Source organism: Cucurbita pepo, chromosome LG18 (assembly GCF_002806865.2).
Source record: "Cucurbita pepo subsp. pepo cultivar mu-cu-16 chromosome LG18, ASM280686v2, whole genome shotgun sequence".
NCBI lineage: Eukaryota > Viridiplantae > Streptophyta > Magnoliopsida > Cucurbitales > Cucurbitaceae > Cucurbita > Cucurbita pepo.
Window position 1 is genome coordinate 3,354,815 of NC_036655.1, and position 25,590 is coordinate 3,380,404.

Consider the following 25,590-nt stretch of genomic DNA (forward strand, 5'->3'; position numbering starts at 1 on the left):
TCATAATATTTTTGTTAAAACTCACCTATTTTGTTGTCATATATCTAATATTTCTCAAGAATACTTTTTTTAAATGCAAACTAATTAAAGGGTAAACTTTCTCGAGTTTAAAATCAATATTGCAACATTTATCTAAATTTCAGGTGCAACCCGAGTTGATATTCACGCATTTCTTTCTGATTCTATATTTGTCTAAATAAGTAAAGATTCGAGTGTTTCGGCTTTTCTAAAGAGGACAAAATTTTCGGCTGGAAAAGGACAATTACTGGGAAGTACAGATAGAAAGACTTTACCACCATTCGTATAAAGGTAGGGCAGGTCGGGGTCGATAAATTCACTTCTCCAACCCCGTTTAGCTAACAAAGAGAAATATCTCCACCTCAACTTCCAGTTCACCGGGCCCCTTATACATAAGACAGACAAATCCTTTAGAGGCAAAACAGGAGGAAGAGGAAGAATTTTCACATTATATTTCCATGCCCACTTGAAATCATGATCTGTCATTGTTCACAACTTCATATGTTGCAATGAATTTAACAAACAATGCAATAGAATGAACACAGTCACCTTTGAACAATAGAAAAATAACAAATAAAATATGGACAGCCTTCTTTATACACAGATTACCAAATATTGAAATGAATTGCTAAATGTACAAGCTAAGTGAAGCTATCATTTTGCGTATATGAATACTTTTTCTATAGTCGATCTAATTACGTATGTGTGTGTGTGTGTATTTATAGCGAGTTATCCACAGATACCGTATCGTAGGCTGAATAAGAAGCTGCAAGCAGTGCAGCCCCAATACCCGAACCATCTTCCGTTGGCTTTAAAATAACATGCAGGGCGATCTCCTCTCCCAGTATTTCAACCAAAGCCTCGTGTAGATACTCTCTAAACATTGTATAGCTTGTATATAGACCTCCCTCAATTGCAACAACTGTTCGTTTAAGTTTGATGTTAGTTCTACTTCTTCCACCAGCGATTCCACTGGTTCCGTCCCGCCCTATCTTCTTTAGGATGCCCACAATACCAGCAGCTGCCAAGCGAGCAGCTCTACGTGTCACAATGTCACATATTTTCGCTACAAGCTTTCGAACCTTTAAGGGTATATCAGTTATCTGAGAGGATAAAAGAACCGACCAAGAAAAAAGAATCAGTGAAGTCATGGTTATTACACAAATACCAGGTTCATTCCAGTTACAATAAACAAAGAGAGACAATAAGGGAAAAAAGATAGCTTTCATGTCCACCTCCAAGATGTCTTCTAAGATCCATGCTACTTCTGTTAACTCCGGGGAGCTATCCTCGTGCATTGCAGCCATCAATGGCGTTCTGAAAATTTGATGAAACAGTGACCACAACGCAGTGAGAGAGAGAAAGAGAGCAAGGAGGAAGAGGAAGAGAGAGAGAGATTACCTCAATTTGAAGGGCATCGATAACAGGGTAGAAGCAGGGCCAAAAACATCAGATTCTTGAGATATCTTCAGAATTACTCTCCTCACAATATCACCAAGATACATACCCGATATCATTTTCTCAAATCCCTACGTCAAGCTCATACACAACAAAATTAGTTCCGACATAATGTAGTAGTTCAAGAAGTTCGACAACGAAAATCAACCATACCTGTTCATTGGGATTGGGGCTATCAGCATCCAAATCACCATCGTAAGTAGTTCTTGGCAAATGAGAAGACCAAAAGTTTCCCCATTCCATGTTGATGGCCTGGATGATTAAAAAGATGTCATTTGAGCATGTATACTTTCGAGACAGAAAAAAGACCGTCGGTTTTACTAAAGAGAAGTACCATTCTCCCAAATGTTGTAAAAATCCCCTGGCATTTGATAATGGCATCAGTACGTTCAAGATAGCAAGCATTGGTGCCAGTGCCAATTATAACTGCAGCAACAGTGTCAGGATCTTGATAATGTCCAACAGCTAATGTTCCCACAGTGTCATTAATCTGATTCAGAAAATGGTAACACTAAACTTACAAACATTGTGCAATAGTCTCATAAGTCGTAACTACTAACCGTCAAATTGGATACAATGGAAAAATGAAATTGCATGAACATATATAGGTAACATTGTAAGATACAGGAAGCTATTTCAGGCCATCACATGAATGTGAATATGTACGTATGCACTCATCACCAGCAATATCAAGACTACATCAAATACTACTATCACACGCTCCACTTCGGGAAATATAAAAAGCTGTTCATGTGACTATTTACTTTTTAAATAACCAAATGAGTGACCGACACTATATGAACCATTTAATCCCTCTTCTGTGCTCAAATTTCGCAGCATAATCAAATTTAATAACTTCCCCTGAGCATTAATATTATTTTGTGGTAGGCAGAGTACTTATCAGATTCACAACCACTCTGGAGTCTAGGAATCATAGACCTTGCAACTTTTTTTAAAAAAAAAAAAAAAAAAAAGAAACACCTTCAAGGAGTACAAAAGTACAGGCAGACGAGTGCAAACCAATCAAGAAAAGAACATAACACTTAAAAATCCACAACCAACAGATTTTTGGGAAGGGAATACAATTCTTCAAGTCAATAGCAATTGAAGCTGAAATCAACACCTAAAAGCGTCCTACACACGTCAACACATTTCAGCCTACTTGCTAATCAACGGAATGCTTACCAATACTGATACCCTCATATCCAGTCCAATCCTATCGATGGCTTGTTGTAAAGATTCTGCAGCATCTCGTCCAATCTGAAAAGTATAACAGTTTGAAAGCCTAGTTAATAGCCGATGAAAGATATTTCCTAGCATTAGCTAATAGTATAGAACTTCAAGGTAAAAGCTGATGTGCTGTTATTGTTCTGAGAACAGTGAAATTCAGTTTTTGTACAAGTCAAAAACTGTCACAATCCACACTCAAGGCAAAGTCAACCTCAAAAGGTTTTTGCATCTATGCTTTAACAGGCAAAAAAGTGACCAGGGGAACCGTTACCATGCAGAACGATTTTCATAGGAAAGATTAGAGAACACTTTTTCATTCCTCACTCTAGAGGTCCAAAACCCAATTCATTTACACAGCATTGAACTAACCATGTCTTCAATGGAAAATCCTTTAGTCCATTTAATCAGCGCGCCTGATGAAGCAGATGTTTGTTTGACAGGAAAGGAAAATGTAAATCCAAGTTCCCTTCTTCTAGCAGCCAACTGATCAGGATCATTGGCTTTCTCCACGAACTCCTTCAGCGAAGAAGCAATAAAATCAAATAGATCCTACAAGCAAGAAACATGGATTGGTAAACGACATATTAAATGACAGCTTAAATCAACTGCAGAGGTTTATGGTAGAAACCACCTCGCGTGTGCCGGTCATTAAATTTTGAGGAATGGGCTGCATCTCCACATCATGCTTCAAACTAAGAGACCTCTGGCCACCGAGATGAACTCTCAGAACCCTAAAATTAGTACCCCCAAGATCCAGAGCATAAAAGGTTCCTTTCTCGCTCCTGAAGATGGAAAACGAACAGAAAAGGAGAACCACCCAGTAAGAACAGCGAATATGCCCCCACACTGCAGCATAAACATGATAAACCTGTATAACTACAACGTATATCGCAACACATCAATCAAAATACAACTAAAAAAACTCGTGAATAGAAAATACAACTAGGAAAAAACAATACATTTGGGCATACAAGAACAAGCAAATAAGAAGCATTTTTCCCAAAACGCAATCAAAGATGATATATAGAAAGAAAAACTGAAACCCAATTTAAAAACGTGCAAAATATAACAAGAAAAATTAATCCAACAGCGAACAATGAGAAGACCACTCGATCCATTTCCATTAATCCAAGATCAAATGAAAAAATTCAACAAGAGAGATTTAAAGAACTACAACCAAACAGATAGAAAACACTCGAATCCAATAAACACAGTCCCCCCGCAGGTCAAGAATCAAGAAGTTAAAAAGAAACCCCAGCATTGAAAACAAAGGATTATAGATAAAATTGATTGGTGGTTACCCATTGGGCAGATTATCTACATATGTGAGTATCATTTTAAGCTTGGAACCACCTTCAGAGGCCAATCCAGCATGCATTTCCACAGCCATAGCATCAACCACTTGCCTCAATCTCTTCACAGGAGTATCACAAGCCGCCTCAAGCTCTTCCAAGATTCTCAACACTCTCTTCCACTTACTCCGTCTTTCAACTCTCCGACCGACCACCACTGCCGCCACCGCACAAGCCGCCACCGCTACACCAACCGCCACACCGAACACCAACTTCCCCCCCATCACGGCCGTCGGTGATCCACCACTCCAATTAGTCCATCCAAACAAACACGCCTCCGTTTAAACGCCTTCTTCCTATTTATTATCCCCACAAACTCCCGCCGCTTCCACATGCACGCCGCTTTGAATCCTTCAACACCACAGCCGCCAGTTGAATTGCACAGTACTCACCGCACCGCCGCTCGCCGAAACTCGCTCCGCCGTATTCCCCGGGCTCCGTCGTCGCCAGTGAGACGCCGTAACAGACGCGGTTTTTACAGAGAGAGAGAGCGATAGAGAGAGAAAGCAATGGATTTTGGGGAGACGAGATTATTGGAAAGCGAACAAGGGGGTAGTTAAGTTAATAGGGAAGCGAAATGACAGATTTGCCCCTAGAAAACAGAGTTATTTACGGATTCGATTATTATTTACCGTTATTAATGAGAGAAAAAAAGATATTCGAATTTGGCAGTGGAAGAGGGACTTAATTGCAATATTTGACTTTGCTTTTTCACCCCTCTTTTTTCAAATATTTATTTTTAAATATAAACAAATTCACAGATTTGACCCTTGTTTTTCGGATAATTACAATTTTGATTTTTTCACAAAACACCCTCAATTTATATGAAATTAAATCTATTTAAATATATTTCTTTACAAATTGGAGAATATTTTGGTTGGCAAGCCAGGTAACGTTCACAACTCAACTCAACTCAACCCTCTATTTTTCAGTTGAATTGGGTTTCACGTTGTTTTTTTCTAGTCTTGTTTATCGACAATATATGTTACATTAATAATTAAAATCTTATAAAGTTCAAATATCAAACGTTTACTAGCCGAAACGCATCACTGACCTCAGGTACAAATGTTAAATATTATGTTGTCTTTCTAAAAGTAGGGTACACTTGGGTTTGATTGAAACCCTATTCTCAGATTGGTCGGGCTAATCCGACTAAAAGAATGTCAACCCACGGACATATTCTAATTTTCAATTTTCTAAAAAAAAAAAAAAAAAAAAAATGAATTTTGAAAATTTTATTATTAAATATATTACACTGGAAAAACAGAGTCATCTTACGTCATTGAACCGATAACCATCTTTCGACTAACCTAGCCTCCTCTGTCCCTTGGTACCAACAAGGAGTAGTATAGAAATATTCACCTGTTGTCCATCAACTACGCTTTTCGACCTGATCTTAGGCCCTGACTCAACCTCTGTGGACGAACTTTGCGGAGGAACCCTTAGGTTTTCGAGGCATTGGATTCTCACCAATATTTGCGTTGATTCAAATTTGGATTATGACAGAGATCCTACGATTGAGTCATTGAGAATAATAATGTTCCATTCAAAATTACGCTCATTTAGATGTTGTAACGATCCATACCCAGAATTCAAAATCCAGATCCGGAACCTGTTAGCCTACATCCTCTGTAACATGGTCACGTTACTTACTCCTCTTTTCTTAAGAGTGAAGACTAACCAACATACCAACACAAGTCCTTCTTACATGTTTTGTCCTCACTCATATACATCCCTGAAAAATTTACAAGAGGTCACCTAACATACAATTGCTCAAGTAAAGCACGTTTAACCATGAAGTTCTTATGATTGAGTCATCGAAAAGGAAGGTGCACTTTTCAGTATAGGTAATGACTTGTACATCTTATTTGAATACGATTTCGGTTCATTCATATACTATAAATTATTTTTTTTTAAAATATCGACATAAAAGGATACTCAATAATGTAGGACGACCCTACAAGGATATGTCCAATCTTTATGATGCATAGGGTAGCCAAGTTGTACAAAAAGGGACAATTCCCTTCCCATCTCATAACCAAAAAGAAAAAAAAAAAAGNAACCCAACCCAACTTTTATGATTTTGATTGGGTAGTCAGGTTCATCGGGTCATATGAACACCCTTACTGTAAGGTCCTCTTGTTGTTCAATACCTTCGATAAAAAACATCCGTTACAAATGTAAAAAATATTCTGCATCTTTTTTAACAGTAGATTAGGGTTGGGTTGGGTTATAACCCTATTTTCACGTTGACTAAAAAAATGACGATCCATATCCCGAATCTAATTTTCAATTTTCTAAAAATTCAACCAACCCATGTCGGAAAAAATCTAATCTAACCCAACCTGTACGATATGGATTGGGTAATCCAAATTGGTCTGAATATCAGGTCATATGAACACCCTCACTGTATCAGTCCTCGTACTATTTTTCTCGATCAACATTGAGAAAACCCGAGCCTAATTTGTCCAAAATATAATTAAAAATAGTGACTTCGAGTAAATAAATGACGTTTGAACCTTAAAAATTCATACAAAACCATATCTTATGTTCTCCATCTTAGACCACAATTTTTTGAGTTGATATCTACTTTTTTTGAGCACATGGTCATCTAAAATGAAGCTTAAAAGTCACTCCTTTTCAACATACTATACACCACAAATTTATTTGCACTCATGCCCCCCTCCAATATCTTTTTGCTACCCTACCCTTCATGCCTCTCGATATATAAAAGATGGCCCACGTAATTTTTTTTTAACAAAATTAGGTTAGATTACGAATTCAGTACCCGTAATTTAGATAACTATTCGACTTTAAATGTTTCAATTTAAATCCTGTAGTTATCCAAATTTTGGATTGTTATTGTTGCTATGATTTATTTATACTCACAATTTTTTTCGTGTTCTCTAATTAGTTTTACTATGTCGGTTGACTAAATTAGAATTACCGTGATTAAAAATAATTGCTGATTTACATAACATATTGAAAAGATAATGTAACTTTATTCATTATTTATATGTCATGTCCAAAAAAACACTTTTGTAAGGAAATATGGTACAACGTTTGATTTATATGTACCTATGTTGGATATTTTTTTCAATCAATTTTGGCATCCTCCAAAAAAAAAAAAAAAAAAAAAAANATTATTAAATATATTACACTGGAAAAACAGAGTCATCTTACGTCATTGAACCGATAACCATCTTTCGACTAACCTAGCCTCCTCTGTCCCTTGGTACCAACAAGGAGTAGTATAGAAATATTCACCTGTTGTCCATCAACTACGCTTTTCGACCTGATCTTAGGCCCTGACTCAACCTCTGTGGACGAACTTTGCGGAGGAACCCTTAGGTTTTCGAGGCATTGGATTCTCACCAATATTTGCGTTGATTCAAATTTGGATTATGACAGAGATCCTACGATTGAGTCATTGAGAATAATAATGTTCCATTCAAAATTACGCTCATTTAGATGTTGTAACGATCCATACCCAGAATTCAAAATCCAGATCCGGAACCTGTTAGCCTACATCCTCTGTAACATGGTCACGTTACTTACTCCTCTTTTCTTAAGAGTGAAGACTAACCAACATACCAACACAAGTCCTTCTTACATGTTTTGTCCTCACTCATATACATCCCTGAAAAATTTACAAGAGGTCACCTAACATACAATTGCTCAAGTAAAGCACGTTTAACCATGAAGTTCTTATGATTGAGTCATCGAAAAGGAAGGTGCACTTTTCAGTATAGGTAATGACTTGTACATCTTATTTGAATACGATTTCGGTTCATTCATATACTATAAATTATTTTTTTTTAAAATATCGACATAAAAGGATACTCAATAATGTAGGACGACCCTACAAGGATATGTCCAATCTTTATGATGCATAGGGTAGCCAAGTTGTACAAAAAGGGACAATTCCCTTCCCATCTCATAACCAAAAAGAAAAAAAAAAAAGACCACATTTTGTCTCTAAAAAAGTCACATCCCTCGTAACTTATAGATCAAGTTGGTCTAATACGTACAGTGTTCGTTAATTTAGATATCGGTTAACTATAATTACATACATGACTAACCCGTGACTAGATTATTTATTAATTGTTTTAAATATTTCTAACGTACTGTAGTTGTGTAGATCACCCTAAGGGATCTGTTGGTTTAACGTTTTGTTCATGATGCCTGGAAAATGTTATCGGTATTTCACATAAATAAAATATTTTATTAATCATTTTAAATTTTAGATTTTTGAGTTTATGATGCGATAAATCTTAATAATTATTCCCGAATAAATGATTTTAATTGTAAATATTTCAAATGTTTTTTTTTTAAAAAAGGAATTAATTGTTTGGAATAAAAAAAAATTGTATTAATTTTGGAACAATTGTTGCCAGCTATATTATGCAAATTCCAAGCTGGAGCAAGGGTACCACCAGTTTTTGGCTATTTGCTTGCAAGGGCAATTTAGGAATTTCACTTTATATTTCCACTTAAGAGGGAGCATCTATTGTATAAATATAAATATATATATATATATATATATAATTTAATATTTATTTTGAATATTGTATGCGATTGCTTTTATTGTATTTATTTAAATTTAATGTCAATTTTATTGGTCATTAATGGTAATTTAATTCATGACCATCCTCTATTATATCATATTCATGAGCATATGCTCTTGTTCACAGTCGGTCTGGCAGGTTAAATGAACTTCTTTAGTGTAGTAGACAAGAATATCGTCGTCAGCCTCACGATTTTAAAACGCGTTTTTTTCGGGAGAGGTTTCCAAACCCTTATAAGGAATGCTTCATTTTTCTCTCCGCTCGTTTTGGGATCTCACAATTCACCCACTTTGGAGACTTAACATCCTTGTTAGCACACCGCCTGATGTCTAGCTCTAATACCATTTGTAGCAATCCAAGCTCACTACTAGCATATATTATCCGTTTTGGCTTGTTATGTAACGTCATAGCCTCACGGTTTAAAAAGGGTATGGAAACTTTTGCTTCGTAGACACGTAATGGGGAAGCCGAGAAGTGAAAACCCAAAAAATCTCGAGGGAAAGTCTGGAAGGGAAATCCCAAGGAGGATGGTATGATGAGTACTGGTTCTGTCGCGTAACTCTAAAAGACGCGTTTTAAAACCATAAGGTTGATGACAATACGTAATGGGCCAAAACAGACAATATCTACTAGCGATGAGCTTATGCTATTTCATGTGACTTTTATACACATAGCCAACTAGGGTTTCATTTCTTTTCCTTTCTCGGGCATTACAACTTCAAATACCCAAAAACAAGATTAAAACGGAGAGTATTTGAAGAAAGACACATTGTAAGAGCCATATGTATTCAGTGTCCATTTGATACGATACTTACCTATAGAAGCATCATGGACAAGAATGTAGTGACATTATCGAACAACACTCACTGTTTACTGTCCGATCAAATTCTTATTTAAATTCAGATTTTACAACAAATATGACACAGTAATCAACTCAACTCGAGCACGAAACCTTCACAAAGATTAAGCTAAAACGAAGGGGTAAAATGGTAATTAAATCTAAAATCAAAAGGTAGTGTTGAAAAAACAATAAAAATGTCAAAATCAAAGCATGATGAATTTGAGTGTTCCTAAGCAAAAAGGGATGAAAGTGAAGTTTGATTAGGCACACCCAAGAGATTCTCCAATAATATTTCAATTTTTTTTTTTTTTTAATGAACCTAACCCAAATCTTTGTGTCAATAATAATAATAATAATAATAATTATAACATTTATTTGTCTTTTTAGAAAGAAAAAAAATAAAAAAAGTAAGCAATGACATATTATGTATCTATCTTCGATTAGACACCTAACCAATGGTTTCGCTTCGATTTTCTTTTGTGTTTTATTATGATTAGAAAAAAGTTGTTCGGAAGCGATGGTTGTAGCCCTTGTCCTTTCCAGTCTAGTCGCGTACGACACTTGAACTCGAAGCTATGATCAGATCCGATTAGATTTGGTCCTATACGACCCAATCCTATAACTTTGAGCGATTGACATGTTTTGGACGATGGAACAGTGAAAGGAGTTATGACCTATTCTCTCTTCAAACAGACCATCAAAATTATTAAGAGGATATTTTGCGGTGATAATTAGTTAGAATATATCTCAGATATTTAGGGAGTTGTTAGTATAGATTTGATTAACGGTATATTTTATTTATTTACCAGATTTAGTTAGATATATATTTTTTCTATTTTTAGGTATTAGTTGATAGTTTGTATCCTATATAAACGTGGTAAACCTGAATGAAGATCATACTTTCGATCCCAATTCTATTTCTATTTCTCATTCTTAACAAAAATGAAATACCGAGAACATGTACCTCACGTAATAACTTGGGTTGGAGAACTTTTTTTTTTTTTTTTAATGTAACATGATTAACATAAATACTATTTTAATTTAAAATAATTTAAGTGCAAACTATCATTATTGGGTGGAGGTTTTGGTTTGGAATTTAAATTATATAAAGGACAAATAAGTTGGGAATAATTCTCAACTATCCCACTTTTAATTTTAATATTTTATAATGTAAATTATGGGTTAACAACTGGTTAGGTTAGATATTTTTACTCAGGTGACGTAGATAATATATGTTGTAACAGTCTAAGTTCACCATTAACCATTATTGTCCACTTTAGCGGAAACGCATATGTTAGAGAGAGATTTTCACACCTTTACAAGGTGTATATCCACCCCCTTGGAGCTAGCGTCCTGCTGGCACACTACTGGTGTAACGATCTAGATCCACCGCTACCAAATATTGTCCTCTTTGGGCTTCCCCGATATTGTCAGCCTTATAAGGTGTATATCCACCCCCTTGGAGCTAGCGTCCTGCTGGCACACTACTGGTGTAACGACCCAGATCCACCGCTACCAAATATTGTCCTCAGATCCACTGCTACCAAATATTGTCCTCTTTGGGCTTCCCCGATATTGTCCTCCTTGGGCTTTCCCTTTCAGGCTGGGAAGGTTTCTACACCCCTTATAAAAGGTGATTTGTTCTCCTCCCCAACCAATGTGGGACATCACAATCCACCCCCTTCGGGGCCCAGTGTCCTCGCTGGCACTCGTTCCTTTCTCCAATTGACGTGGGACCACCACCAAATCCACCCCCCTTTTCCCCAACCAATGTGGGACATCACAATCCACCCCCTTCGGGGCCCAGTGCCCTCGCTGGCACTCGTTCCTTTCTCCAATTGATGTGGGACCACCACCAAATCCACCCCCCTTTGGGGCCAGCGTCTTTACTGGCACACCGCTTCGTGTCTAATCCCATTCGGGAAAAACGAGAAGGCTGGCATATCGTCCAGTGTTTGGCTCTAATACCATTTGTAACAACCCTGATCTAGGGCTAGCAGATATTGTCCTCTTTGGGGTTTCCCTTTCGGGCTTCCCCTCAAGGCTTTAAAACACGTCTGCTAGGGGAAGGTTTTCACACTCTTATAAACGGTGATTTGTTCTTCTCCCCAACCAATGTGGGACATCACAGCTGGGTGACTGACTTTGATATCATTTGTAACATCCCAAACCTAGCGCTAATAGATATTGTCCACTTTAGCCCGTTACGTATCGTCATCGATCTCACGATTTTAAAACACGTATGTTAGCGAGAGGTTTCCACACTTTTATAAAAAAAATATTTTTATTCCCGTATTCAACCGATGTGAGATCTCACATATATTTTGTTGACCAAATCCAACAATTCCATATGATATTTTGAACATCGATAACTGTTATCATCGTAAAAGTTTAATTTTCATATGATGTGATTGAATGAATTTAATGGAAAAGACCCAAATCTTTCAAAAGTCAAATTGAATCTCGTGATAATTGAATCTTCATGTCAATCCTAAAGTTTGATGGTGAATTTTCATCGTCTTTATTAATGAAAACTAATCTTACTTTAAACAGTAATCTTCTCTTTATTAAAAGGCTAAACTTAATTATATCGTGCATCCTTTTAATATAATTAAAGACTCACTTTTGAAAACAGTATGTATCAGAGTCGGCACCAATCAGTGTGTCAGCAAAGACACTGACCTACAAACGAGTGAAGGATTGAGAGATCCCACATCGGTTGGAGAGGAAAACGAATCATTCCTGAAAACTTCCTTATAAGGATGCCGGTTGACGACAGTTCCTTAATCATCAATACACATATTATGAATAGGATTTTAAATCCTATTCTTAAAAGTTTTAGACGTAACTCGTATCGGGTAAAGACTCAGTTAATTCATTTAAGCTTATCTATATCATCGACATTTTACTTCCAATTCAGTCTTTGTTAGCTTATTCGAGCTTATCGTAAACATAGGTTAGGTTCAAGTAATCTAGTTCATTTGAACTTATCTCAATTAAGGTTCACATAATCTAGCTCATTTAAGTTTATCTCATTCAATGAACTCGCCCTATTTTAGATAACCTAGTTGTGCTCTTTATTATTCATTGTAGTTGTGTGAAATTCCTACATATATAGAAAGGTGAGATACGAGCTCAGAATCGTTCCAACCCATAGTACATATATAGACCGATTCAATTGAGTTAATTTACTATTAGACGTTAGGTGATGACTCTCTAATTGTCTTCATATAGTATAATCATCATAACTGGGAGACCCTCGTGTCTATCAACTAATAAAATACTAATCAGATTCTTATCGATCAAGTTCACTGGTAGTGGATAACTTAAGACTCCCTCAGAGTCCTCACATAATAACTTGATGACACTGGGGTGTACATTCAACCCGACAACCAGACAACTCGGACCAACCCAATTCGAACTATAAGGGTTGGGTTGGGTTGGATTAGCATTTTGGGTAGGGTTGGGTTTATCTTTCTGAACCCGAACTGAACTAGTTCGATTTTGAGTTCGTGGGCAAATCTTCGAATTGACCCGAGCCAAATAAAAATATATAAAATATATTAAGAATCTTTTATATTAATAGGTTTGGCAGAGTGGTACTTAGGCGAGAGTGGTACCAGGTAGATACATGTTTTTATTTATTTATTTTCTTTTATATAAATACATACATCTAAGTTATTTTGAAACAAATCCTTAAAGGATTCAATGTGCATAAATTATAAATTATAAATATATATATATAATTTTGAAGTAATTCTAATGTATTTATTATCGGTTTGTTGCAACATTATTATATCATAATTTATACATATATATTTCTAATAATTTAGGATTCTTTAAGGTCACGTAATTAAAATATTTTTATATATTTTTTTATTTGTGTTATATACAATACCTCTAAACTAAAACTAATCCGTTATTTAATTTCATGATCTATCTTATATTTTTGTTACTCTAATCAATTATCAAGAAATGTCAGTATTTAGTTGTCTTTAATTTTATGACAATGTTAAACGATGTTTATATGTTACAATTTTCGCTTATTGTTTTTTTTATTGAATTTATTTATTTATTTTATTTTTTGTGAATAATTATATATTGATTTGTGTTTGTTTGTCAACTTTAATATATTTTATTTAAGATTGTATCCGGATAATTATAAATCGTGGCTTTAAAAAAAAAATTTGACAACCCAACCCGGAGCCAACCCAAACCCAACCCGAAAATAAAGGGTTGGGTTGGGTTAGGTTACCAATCCAACCAACCCGAACTTTTGGGTTGGGTAAAAAAAAACCCCTCAACCCAACCCAAGCCGAACCATGTACACCCCTAGATGACATTGCATATCATTTGTATCTACGGTATGATCTTATATCTACCAACTCATCTAATATAAATGTGTACCTATCAATCGAGACAGTTCACTATTAAAGGTGAACTAGCGACCCTTTAATAGTCTCCACGTCATATGATTATAATGGAAATGATCCTATCCCTCGACAAGTTACTAAGGTATTTTGTGGACTCTTATCAATTAAATAACTTCACTACTAGAGATTAGTTGACGAAATTCTAACCGTCCCTAAAGAAGGTTACGAATCAATTTGTTAGCGAATATCGATTATATGGGGACAAAGACATCACACGCACACGCACACGCGCACGCAACCTAGGTTCGATAGTCATGTTTTCTCGATATTTTTGAATGTTCTATTGTATTTCAATTGCTAAATTTTTTATTTTTATAAAAATCTGTCGATGACAATATCTAATCAATATAACCAACAAGATACCTTAAACTTTAAATCCCGATATCAATATTTTAATTATTGATGTAGAGCTGAATTTGATCGTGGACCGTCATGTTGTATGGTTCTGAATATAATGTTACAAATGATTGATATGTATTTGAGTTTATTTGATCGTGGAAATTTTAATATAAGATAAGAATTAGTTTGACTATGAAGGATCGTGTCGTATGGTATGGGTGAAAATATTTTCCACATAAAATTTTCTTATTTGATCGTGTGATTGATTATGAAATGATAGTGACACCAATGGTTAAAATTAACTTCAATTTGAACAAATAACTCATCGTACTCGAATTTGACACCCTTAATGATCTATATCATAACGACTCAACGTACATGATTTCTTTGAACAAGACTTATACGTGTTAGGAATTTCTACAATGGTATGATATTGTCCACTTTGAACATAAGCTCGGGTGGCTTTGCTTTAGGCTTCCCCAAAGGCGTCATACCGATGAAAATGTATTCCTTACTTATAAACTCATGATTATTCTATGGTGTTCTCGATTTTATTTTCTAGATTTTAATATCTCATACCCACGAACCGTGTTCATATCATTTTTATATACTTAGAGCTCATTAACACACCGCACTCAAATCTTTCAAAAAAAAAAAAAAAAAAAAAAAAAAAAAAAAAAAAAAAAAAAAAAAAAAAANGAACAAAAGATTCTTTAAAAGGGTGTGAAATCTCTCACTGACATATGCGTGAACCGTGAGTGTGATGTCCCACATTGGTTGGGAGAGGAGAACAAACCACCGTTTATAAGGGCGTGGAAATCTTCTCCAAACAGGAGTTTTTTAAAGCCTTGAGGGGAAGCCCGAAAGAGAAAGCCCAAAGAGGACAATATCTGCTAGCGGTGGATCTGGGTCGTTACAAATGATATGAGAGCCAGACATCGGACGATGTGCCAGCCTTCTCGTTGTTCCCTGAATGGGGTAGACACGAAGCGCTGTGCCAGTAAAGATGCTGGCCCCAAAGAGGTGGATTTGGGGCGGTTCCACATCGATTGGAGGAAGGAAAGAGTGTCAGTGAAGACGCTAGGCCCCGAAGGGGGGTGGATTGTGATGTCCCACGTTGGTTGGGGAGGAGAACAAACCACCATTGATAAGGGTGTGGAAACCTTCTCCTAGCAGACGCGTTTTAAAGCCTTGAGGGAAAGGAAACCTTCTCCTGGTAGATGCGTTTTAAAGGGGTGTGGAAACCTTCTCCTAGCAAATGCGTTTTAAAGCCTTGAGGGAAAGCCCAAAGAGAACAATATCTGCTAGCGGTGGATCTAGGTCGTTAGTGAGACATTGATAAGGGTGTGGAATGTTAGATAAAACGTGTGGAATGTTAGATAAAACCTGAGTTTTTCATTTTTCCTTATTTAGATTCACACGATTTCAGAATACCTTGACCATTTGACAAACACGTCGAATGGATCCCAAAGTTTTAGACCGCAATTTTGTAGGGAGTGGCACAGATTTAGTTGGCCACTCTCGAGCCATTTGTAGGATAATTTATATTTAAATAGGAAATCTGTTTAGAATATCAAACAACTTTAAGCGCAGTCAAAATTTCAGCCTTTCTCTATGTTATTTTTACTCATTTTATTTTTCTTACTGTGAATGTTTGATTAATCCACCACACCTAAATGGTGTAAAAGTTATCTTATTTATAATCATATAAATTACAAGGATATGTAAATAGTAATAAATAGAAAGATACCTATCGTAATAAGGCAAATATTAGATATTTGCCTTATAATAAAATATCAAATATAATATATATGGTAAACTGTAATTTATTACTAAATATCCTTAACACTTTCAACAACCTCTTGTCGAAGATTTCCTCTCACCGAGAAGAAGGAATTTCCCTGCCTGATTATCGAAATCCAACATGGAAACCTTCTCCTAGCCGTTTTAAGCCCAAAGAGAACAATATCTACTACCGATAGGCTTGGACTGTTACAGTTTCATAAAACAAATTTTAACCGAAAACTCTCGTGATACGAAATAAGAGGTCTTAATCATGTCACGATGAACTTAATTAAATCAAACGTGTTTTTACGTGTAGCTACTCGGACTAATTTAGAGTAATGAAGGGGAAAAGTAGACTTTTTTTTGGAGTGCCTATTGGGTTTTGCCTCTTATAAATACCAACTCCTTTAAGCTATCAAAACACAAAATAGCCCTAACCATGGGCAATTCTACTCCTTCCCTCGCGTTTTCTTCCATTTTCATCCTCCTCACGTCGCTCATCTCTACAGGTCTTCAACGCGTTTCTCTTACTCATTTGTGTTCTTATTAACTTTGATTTTAGTTCAACAGACAACAGCGAGAATTCGAATCTTTAATCTTTTGATCGAAGATGCATGTCTCAATCTGTTAAGCTATATGCTCTGATCGACGTGTCTTAGTTAACTCCTAATTAGTTAGATATATATTTTAATATTTCACGAAATAGTCAACTTTTTTATGGTTTATATGCATAGGCACAGAAGCGATCGGTGTCTGCTATGGAGATCGTGGCGACAACTTAACAAATATTCGAGACGTAATTAAGCTTTACAAAAGCAATCACATTGGCAAAATAAGGATTTACTCACCAAATGAGGCCGCTTTAGACGCCCTGAAAGGCTCAAACATACATGTCATGTTGGACATTCCTAGTGACCAGCTTCAATATCTTGCTTCTTCTTTCGCTGCAAAAACTTGGGTCCAAACGTATATCCAATCCCGAGTTCAAGACGTCAAGTTTCGATGCATTGCTGTCGGGAACGAGGTGTTCTCGACCGACCCAAAAAATGCTCCGTTCGTCCTTCCCGCCATGCAGAGCATTTACAATGCACTTGTAGAGGCTAATTTGCATGAAAAGATAAAGGTTTCCACAGCCATAGACACAGGACTATTGGATCAAGCTAGGTCATTTCCTCCTCAAGCAGGCTCATTCAATGTGGCTGCATACCAATTTATAAACCCAATTGTTAGCTTTCTAGCTCAAATTCACTCCCCACTTCTAGCCAATGTGTATCCCTATTTTGCCTATGCTAATGACCCCAATGTCCAACTTCCCTATGCTTTATTCAATTCACCACCGGACGGTTTCGTGAGGGACGGTAGTCTCGTGTATGATAACCTTTTCGATGCGATGGTCGATACGCTCTACGCTGCTCTCGAGAGGTCAGGTGGAAGAGACGTGTCGATTGTGATATCAGAGACTGGTTGGCCATCGGCCGGTGGTAAAGGTGCGACGATTGAGAATGCAGGCACCTATTACAACAATCTTCTCAATCATGTGAAGAGTAGGAAAGGGACACCAAAAAGGCCGGGAAAAGACATCCATGTTTACCTCTTTGCCATGTTCGATGAAAATTTGAAGGGTCCTCAAGAAGTCGAGAAGCATTTTGGGTTGTTCACGCCGAGCAAACAACCCAAGTACCAACTCGACTTCAAATGATATCGATCTAAGCTAACCCTTATGGCCTAATATGAATAAAGAGGCCTCTTGGTGGTAGCCCTAACACGTTTAGTTGCTACTTATCGTTTACATTTTAATGTTTGAGAGTATTGTGTAGTTGACATACTACGAGAAGAATGTTATGTTCAAGAAATAGTATGAACGCCTCGTCGCTCGCTCGTAACACTATTGATATCAACTTGTTTTTAATGGTTATAAATGATATTATTCAGATAGTTCATGTGGATATATCAGAGTGGAAATATATCATATATTATTGAGAAACAGTGAACCAAGAGCGGAAAAAAAAGATTATCTCTAAGATCATATCAATTTTTACCACGACCATATTTTTATATTATAATAGAGTTGTTAGTATATTCATCACATGACCGTTAAATGCGAAAATATTTATTTAAAATATTTCATAAACAATGTCATGGAGTTCAACTTTCATAATAAAATCTTTAAAATAATGGAACTAAAAAATAAATAACTTGAATTTTTAAATAAATAAAAAGAGAATAAAACAATAGGGGTGTACATTCAACCTGACAATCTGACAACCCGGACCAACCCAACCCGAACTATAAGGGTTGTGTTGGGTTGGATTAGCATTTCGGGTAGGGTTGGGTTCATTTTTCTGAACTCGAACGGTATCGGTTCGGTTTCGAGTTCGTGGACAAAACCTTCGAGTTGACCTGAGCCAAATAAAAATATATAAAATATATTAAGAATTTTTTTTTTTTTTTTGTATTAATGGGTTTGCGAGATTGGTACTTACGCTAGTCAAGAAACATTAGCCAGAAGGCGAAATATTTTTGTTACTTTAACCAATTGTTTAGTTTTATGACAATGTTGATTTAAGATTGTATCTGGATAATTAGGTTGGATTGTGAAAAGTTTCGGGTTGGGTTGGGTTACCAATCCAATTCACCCGAACTTTTGGGTTGGGTCAAAAAAATCCATCAATCCAACTCAACCCAAAACTTAACAAAAAAAAATTTGACAACCCAACCCGAAAATAGAGGGTTGAGTTGGGTTGGATTGTGAAAAGTTTCGGGTTGGGTTGGGTTACCAATCCAACCAATCCTAACTTTTGGGTTGGGTCAAAAAAATCACTCAACCCAACCCAACCCAGACTATGTACACCAGTGTAAAACAATACCCTAATCTAACCTAAGGTGACACATAACATGAATGCATCTATCTTAACATTAGTCTCATGGCGATCACCGGGGACGTCTTCATTCGTGCATAGATACCTTACCTTTACTTGGAAAATAAGAGTAACACATAATTTCAATATTTTAAGAAATACTAAGTAACCCATGGTTGAGGTCAAGAAACGAGATCATATGGAGTCATATCAACTTCCAGTCCCAGTAGAATTGGATGTGCAGTACTTTTATACGTTACGTAGGGTCCAAGCACGCGCACATGGACTCCTAGATGAGCTCATATACGTACCTTTGGACTTGACCTTCCACTAGCTTACACTCACTCTCCCATGGTGTTTTGAACAAATCAACCCTCCAACACCCTATTTATTACGCAATCAATTTCCAATTCAATTTTTTCCGTTGAAATCTGGGGACAACCTCTCCACAGAAGTTAAGATGGGAAGGAGAAAGAGAGGTACACGCCTCTCCGACTTGAATCAGTTCAGTGCTCGTTCATGGCTTCTTCAATCTTCTCCATGTTTCGCTCCGTTTTTGTTCTTCTCCTTGCGTCTTTGATTTCTCTTGTTTTCCACCGATTCATAGGTAATTTCGTTTTCCGGTTCAAGAACTGGCTCAATTTCCTAGGGTTTTAATCGTATCGTGATGAATAAGCATCTTGTGGTGAAGCAGGTTTGAAGTCGGGAAATATGGTGATGGCGATTGAAGATGTGGATTCTATGGCTCTTTTACCGTTTGGATCTGCTTCTCGCATTGGCAGCTTCTTTCGACTTCCTCAATGTGGCGGCCCTCGCCGGACAGGTACTCTTTCTCATCACTTGTTTGTTTTTTCGTTCTTCTGAATGCATTTCTGTGGTTTACTAAATCGTTTATTTATTCAATTTTGAGCTTGTTGCTTCTGATTGGCATCCCACAACTATTGTTTTAGCTAGCATTCAATTGGATTCTGAAATTTGCCTGATATTTTGGGATTCATGTCGAATTTCTGTGTTTCAGTTTCTTAATCTTTTCTTTTTCTGTAACTAGGATAATGAGCTCCATAGGTATTATGCTTATTGTTATGACCCACTCACCAATCTCGAGAGGCTTTCTTCAACTGTACACCCAACTTTAGGAGACAAAAATAAGATATTTAGTTGCTAAGATTCGATTCATAATCATTTGGGTTTTTTATTTTTAGTTTTTGAAGATTGTGTTTGTTCTATACATATTCATAGCCAAATCCCAAAAACAAAAACAATTTTGAAAAGCAACTTTTTTCAGTATTCTGAAACTGTCTAGTATTTAAAACATTCATAAAAAGTAGATAACAAAATAAAGAAGTCCGTTGTAATTGCCCAAGCTCACCGCTAGCAATCATTGTCCTCTTTGGCTTTTCCTTTTAGTCTTACCCTCAAAGTTTTTAAAATAAGTCTGCTAGGAGAAGTTTCCATACTCTTATAGAGAATGTTTCGTTTTCCTCTCCAACTAATGTGGGATCTCACAATCCCCTCCTTCGGGGGCCAGCATTCTCGCAGGCACTTGTTCCCTTCTCTTTTGTTTTGGGACCCCCAATCCACTCCCTTTGGGGCTCAGTGTCTTTGCTGGCACACTGCCTCGTGTCCACTCCCTTTGGGGCTCAGCCTCCTTGTTGACACATCGCCCAGTGTTTGGCTCTGATATCATTTGTAACAACCCAAGCCCACCGCTAGTAGATATTGCCCTCTTTGGGCTTTCTCTTTCAGGTTTCCCTCAAAGTTTTTAGAACGAGTATCCTAGGGGAGGTTTTCACACTCTTATAAAGAATGTTTCGCCCTCCTCCCTAACCGACGTGGGATCTCCCAATAATAGTGTTTATATAAGCTTGATTTTCAACCTAGGAATTGAACAAAACCTTACCACCCTTAGAATCTTTTCTAAGATCAAAAGGGGAAGGAGACTCTACAATTTCAGATAATATCAAAAGGACTTGGTGAGTGCACATATCACATTTACATCCGCACCTACAAGATTATCCAACGAGTTGATTGTTTCAAACGTTCCTCATACTCAAAAACCATATTTTGCTTCTCTACCATTATTGTTGATCATGCTCTGATTTGCATTTGACTGCCTAAATATGTGACCATGCATGATTCTTGTCAAATATGTTGCTGATAAAATGAGACAGGATTGTTATCAGTACTTCGAAAATGGATGGATCTATTCATCTGATTTGGGCTGGCTAAGCCATCTTTGTTTCCTGCCTCCAAATTGATCAATGTTACTATTGTTTGATCATTCATATGGTTGCAATCGTAGAATCCATTGGTGTTTGCTATACAAACTTAGGCAACAATTTACCAGATGCCAGAGAAGTAGTACAACTATACAAAATCCATGGCATTGAAAAAATGAGGATCTATAATCCGGACACAGCTATATTAAACGCTCTTCGGGGATCGAACATCGAAGTCATTGTAGGCATCCCAAATACTGACCTTGAACGCATTGTTAATCTTTCTTCTGCATCAAACTGGGTCCAGAGGAACATCCAAGCCTATGTGCCACACATCAAATTTCGATATGTTGCTGTTGGAAACGACGTGCAGCCATCTGATTCCATTGCTCGTTATGTTTTACCAGCCATAAGCAGCATCAATAGTGCAATTTCAGCAGCCAATTTGCAGGATCAAATAAAGGTTTCCACAGTAATATCCATCAGCTTGTTGTCAAACTCCTCGTTTCCTCCATCTTATAGCTCATTTAGTTCAGAGGCTAGTGGATTCATAGAACCAATTGTTCACTTTCTGGCTAAGAATGGTTCACCCCTTCTTGCTAATGTGTATCCCTACTTCACTTATACCGATATCTCCCGAACCATCAGCCTCGACTATGCTTTGTTCATGCAATCGCCAACTCTTGTGATAAGGGATGGCAATTTTGAGTACAACAGTCTTTTTGAATCAATGGTCGATGCTCTTTATGTAGCACTTGAGAAGTCGGGTGGAGCCGAAGTGTCAATCGTGATAGCGGAGAGCGGTTGGCCATCAAATGGAAGCGCAGCTGCCACAGTCGAGAATGCAGGTACATACTATAGAAATTTGATGAACTTTGTTCCGACCGGGACGCCGAGGAGGCCGAGAAGAGCTATTGAAACGTATTTGTTTGCTATGTTTGATGAAAATTTGAAGCCTGTTGAAATGGAGAAACATTTTGGTTTATTCACAGCTGACCAGAAATCAAAATACCAACTTAGTTTTAGTTAAAGGGATCAATTAGCAGGGCCACTTATGTTTTATATGTAACAATGTAGATCATATTGTGAACTAGGTTGTTAATAGCAAAAGTTAATACTTGGTTTTGATGATGATAGATTTTAGAGTATATAGAATAAACTGAAAGTAATCAATCGATGCGTATCATGTATACTCTTGATTATTATGCCCAGCTTAGAACGACGTTCATTTTTTTTTTTTGTGTTTTGTGTTTTCTCGAACTTGAAATTTCCTGATTGTTTGATGTATACGATGTTATAAAGTATGCCATATAGTTTTAGATAACATCACATACATCAAACAATCATATAATCACAATGACGTATGTCATGTTATGAGATTATGTTATTGATGTTGTATGATGCATAAACTTTCATATAGCATGTAATGTAAGATATGTAATACATTCGTTCAATGCTTCTTATAAAACGTTAGAAGCCATGTATGTTAATTGTGGAAGATAAGACAAGCGTTATGTATTCATATCTCGTAGGATGTTACATCATGAAAAGAATGGAGGTATGACTTGCATCATATATATATATGACATGAATTGTAGTATACGAACTCATATATCTTATATGTCACTTGCATCGGATGCTTTACGATATCTATGTTTTGCCATGATATTACGTGGACTCCTTGTCCTCCACGGTGGTTCCGACAACATGAGCATGTACCAACTGAAGGGTAGGCCTAGGAAATTGGGTCATTATGAACCTTTATGGTTTGGGTTGGATAATCTAGATTCATCGAATTAAGTTTAAAGAATAAAGGGCATTTTCGTCTTTTCACATTGTCTTATTGCCAAATTTGTCTCAATCATCCAGTCTTGGACGACTGTGACTGGCAAAGGAATGGAGATTCCATAGAATTGAGTCCATGGAAGGGTGGGCGTAAAATGATGAAGAACAGAGAATCCACGCTTTGCTCCATTAACGTTCTCCTCCTTCTTGGAGCTCTGATTCCTCCAGGTAATTTCCTTCGATTCCTCTGTTTTCGATTCAAGAACCGATGAACAAATTGGCTCAAATTGGCTCAAATTGGCTCAAATTCTGATAGGGCTTTTAATCGTATCATAACGATTCTGAATCGCCATGGTTAAGCAGGTTTTAAGTCCGCAGATATAGCGATGGCGATTGAAGATGAAGATTCAATGGCTCTGTTACCATTTGGATCTGCGTCTCGCTTTGGTAGCTTCACCGCCGGTTGCAGAGGCCCAAGTATTTTCTTTTTTTCTTTTTCTTTTATGTTTTAAAATTTATGACTATTTAGTCCCTCACACCTCAAATTTTTGACTAACCTTGCATAAGGGCCTAATTAAGAATCTAATGGACACAGACGGGTCCGTCTAGGATTAAGCTTGCAATTTAACCTAATTTACGTTTCTATGATTATTTCGTAATTTAACTAACCTTGTGTAAGGGCCCAAGTCAAGTCCATAGCTAGTTGATATTGTCTTTTTTGGACTTTTCCTTTCAGGCTTCCCCCTCAAAGTTTTAAAAACGTGTATGCTAGGGAGAGATTGTGATAGGGAGACGTTTCACACCCTTATATAGGGTGTTTTATTCTCCTCCCAACCAAGGTGAGATCTCACAATCCACCTCCCTTCATGGCCCTCGAACTCATGTCCACCCACCCCCTTTGGGCTCATGTCCACCCGCCTTCAGGACTCAACCTCCTCGCTGGCACATCGCCCTATGTCTGGCTCTGATACCATTTGTAACAGCCCAAGCCCACCACTAATAGATATTGTCCACTTTTCCTTTCGAGCTTCTCCTTAAAGGTTTTAAAACACGTCTGTCAGGGAAAGGTTTCCATACCCTTGTAAAAGGTATTTCGTTCCCCTCCCCATCCCCAGCCAAGGTGGGATCTCACACCTTTGACTAGTCATCTTTTATAACCATTTTTTGGTCCTTCGAAAACTAGGTTTGTTTCATCCCAATTTGTTTAAAAAACATATTTTAATTCAAACCCAAATTTCAAAAATAAATTCCGTTAAGTAAGAGTAACGTTTATAAATTTAATTTTCAAAACCAGAAAACAAAAACCACGATGGCTAACAAACGAGACCTTCCAACTTAATTACCGAACCTACGACTCAAACGAGCGTTATATTTAATACTCGTCGATCCTAACCTAGTTTTGTTGTAGGTGTTGGAAATGTGCACATTGGAGTTTGTTATGGGCAATTTGGAAACAATCTCCCCCCTACAAGTGAAGTTGTGGCTCTCTTCAACCAATACAACATTAGAAAAATGAGACTCTACGATCCCAATAGAGCTTCACTCAACGCTCTTAGTGGCTCCAACGTTGAGCTCATGCTTGGCCTCCCCAATTCCGACCTCCAAACAATCGCTTCCAGCCAAGAACAAGCCAATGCATGGGTTCATAACAACATCATAACCTTCCCTAACGTCAAATTCAAGTACGTTGTTGTAGGCAATGAAGTCCAACCCTCGAGTCCCGACGCCGAGTTTGTCGTCCCGGCCATGAAGAACATCCATACCGCACTTTCTTCTAACGCCTTGGTTGATCAGATCAAAGTTTCCACCGCTGTTGACACTCGCATCCTTGGTACTTCCTTCCCTCCTTCTAGTGGCTCCTTCACAAAAAATGCTCGATTACTACTCGACCCCATCATTCGTTTTCTCAATGACAATCGCTCGCCGCTACTTGTCAACTTGTACCCTTACTTCAGCTACGCTGCCAACTCGAGAGACATTCGATTGGACTATACTCTTTTCACAGCGCCATCGACGGTGGTCACCGATGGCCAGTTTAGTTATCATAATTTGTTTGATGCAATTGTCGATGCTATTTATGGTGCATTAGAGAAGGCGGATGGGAAAAATTTAGAGATCGTGATATCGGAGAGTGGGTGGCCGACGATGGGGGGTATAGCAGCATCGGTCGACAATGCAAGGTCTTACATCAACAATTTGATTCGACATGTCAAGGGAGGGACTCCTAGGCGCCCGAAAAAATCGATTGAGACTTATATTTTCGCCATGTTCGATGAGAACCAAAGGAATAATTCCGAGATGGAGAAGCATTTTGGTCTCTTCTCTCCAAACATGCAACCTAAATATCCTGTCAACTTCAATTGAGAGTAAGGTATTAATATTGATATAAGTAGAAGTTTGATATTGTGTTTTATTTATTTGAATAAGAATCACACGTAAAGCTTAGAATCTTGGGTTATTATTGTCGGGTTTTTGCTATTGATTGTCATAGTTCGTAGTTCTATGTTGGAATGAAGTGTAATAGCTCAAGCCCACCGCTAGTAAATATTGTTCGATTTGGTCTGTTGTGTATGGTCATCAGCCTTACGGTCTTAAAACACGTCTACTAGGGAGAGGTTTTCACATCTTTATAAAGAATGTTTTCGTTCCCCTCTCCAACCAACATGGGATCTCATAATCCACCCCTTCGGGAACTCAATGTCCT

At 37.2% G+C, this 25,590-nt stretch overlaps 3 protein-coding genes across 6 annotated transcripts; 2 read left to right on the plus strand and 1 right to left on the minus strand.

Annotated features, from left to right (window-relative positions):
• Positions 1-445: 445 nt before the first annotated feature.
• On the minus strand, positions 446-4,572 carry LOC111780365 (hexokinase-3-like). 3 transcript variants are annotated; one of them, XM_023660741.1, is made up of 9 exons: positions 4,060-4,572; positions 3,338-3,552; positions 3,076-3,255; positions 2,662-2,736; positions 1,811-1,966; positions 1,630-1,728; positions 1,420-1,547; positions 1,254-1,335; positions 446-1,121 (listed from the first exon to the last, which is right to left on the minus strand). In XM_023660741.1, the coding sequence occupies exons 1-9, from the start codon at positions 4,280-4,282 to the stop codon at positions 738-740; spliced, it is 1,542 nt and encodes a 513-aa protein (XP_023516509.1). In that variant the 5' UTR covers positions 4,283-4,572; the 3' UTR covers positions 446-737. The 3 variants fall into 3 exon arrangements, with proteins under 3 accessions (XP_023516509.1, XP_023516510.1, XP_023516512.1); XM_023660742.1 differs by having other exon boundaries at positions 3,338-3,488; positions 4,008-4,572; XM_023660744.1 differs by having other exon boundaries at positions 4,008-4,101.
• Positions 3,313-25,510, plus strand: LOC111780362. Of its 2 annotated transcripts, XM_023660738.1 has the most exons (9): positions 3,313-3,319; positions 6,659-6,664; positions 11,532-11,537; positions 19,343-19,489; positions 19,577-19,705; positions 21,185-21,949; positions 22,971-23,114; positions 23,250-23,363; positions 24,295-25,510. In XM_023660738.1, the coding sequence occupies exons 4-9, from the start codon at positions 19,402-19,404 to the stop codon at positions 25,248-25,250; spliced, it is 2,196 nt and encodes a 731-aa protein (XP_023516506.1). In that variant the 5' UTR covers positions 3,313-3,319; positions 6,659-6,664; positions 11,532-11,537; positions 19,343-19,401; the 3' UTR covers positions 25,251-25,510. The 2 variants fall into 2 exon arrangements, with proteins under 2 accessions (XP_023516506.1, XP_023516507.1); XM_023660739.1 differs by lacking the exons at positions 3,313-3,319; positions 6,659-6,664; positions 11,532-11,537; positions 19,343-19,489 and having other exon boundaries at positions 19,617-19,705; positions 21,066-21,949.
• LOC111780510 (glucan endo-1,3-beta-glucosidase-like) lies at positions 16,464-17,897 on the plus strand. The gene is made up of 2 exons (XM_023660934.1): positions 16,464-16,533; positions 16,759-17,897. The coding sequence occupies exons 1-2, from the start codon at positions 16,464-16,466 to the stop codon at positions 17,721-17,723; spliced, it is 1,035 nt and encodes a 344-aa protein (XP_023516702.1). The 3' UTR covers positions 17,724-17,897.
• Positions 25,511-25,590: the final 80 nt, after the last annotated feature.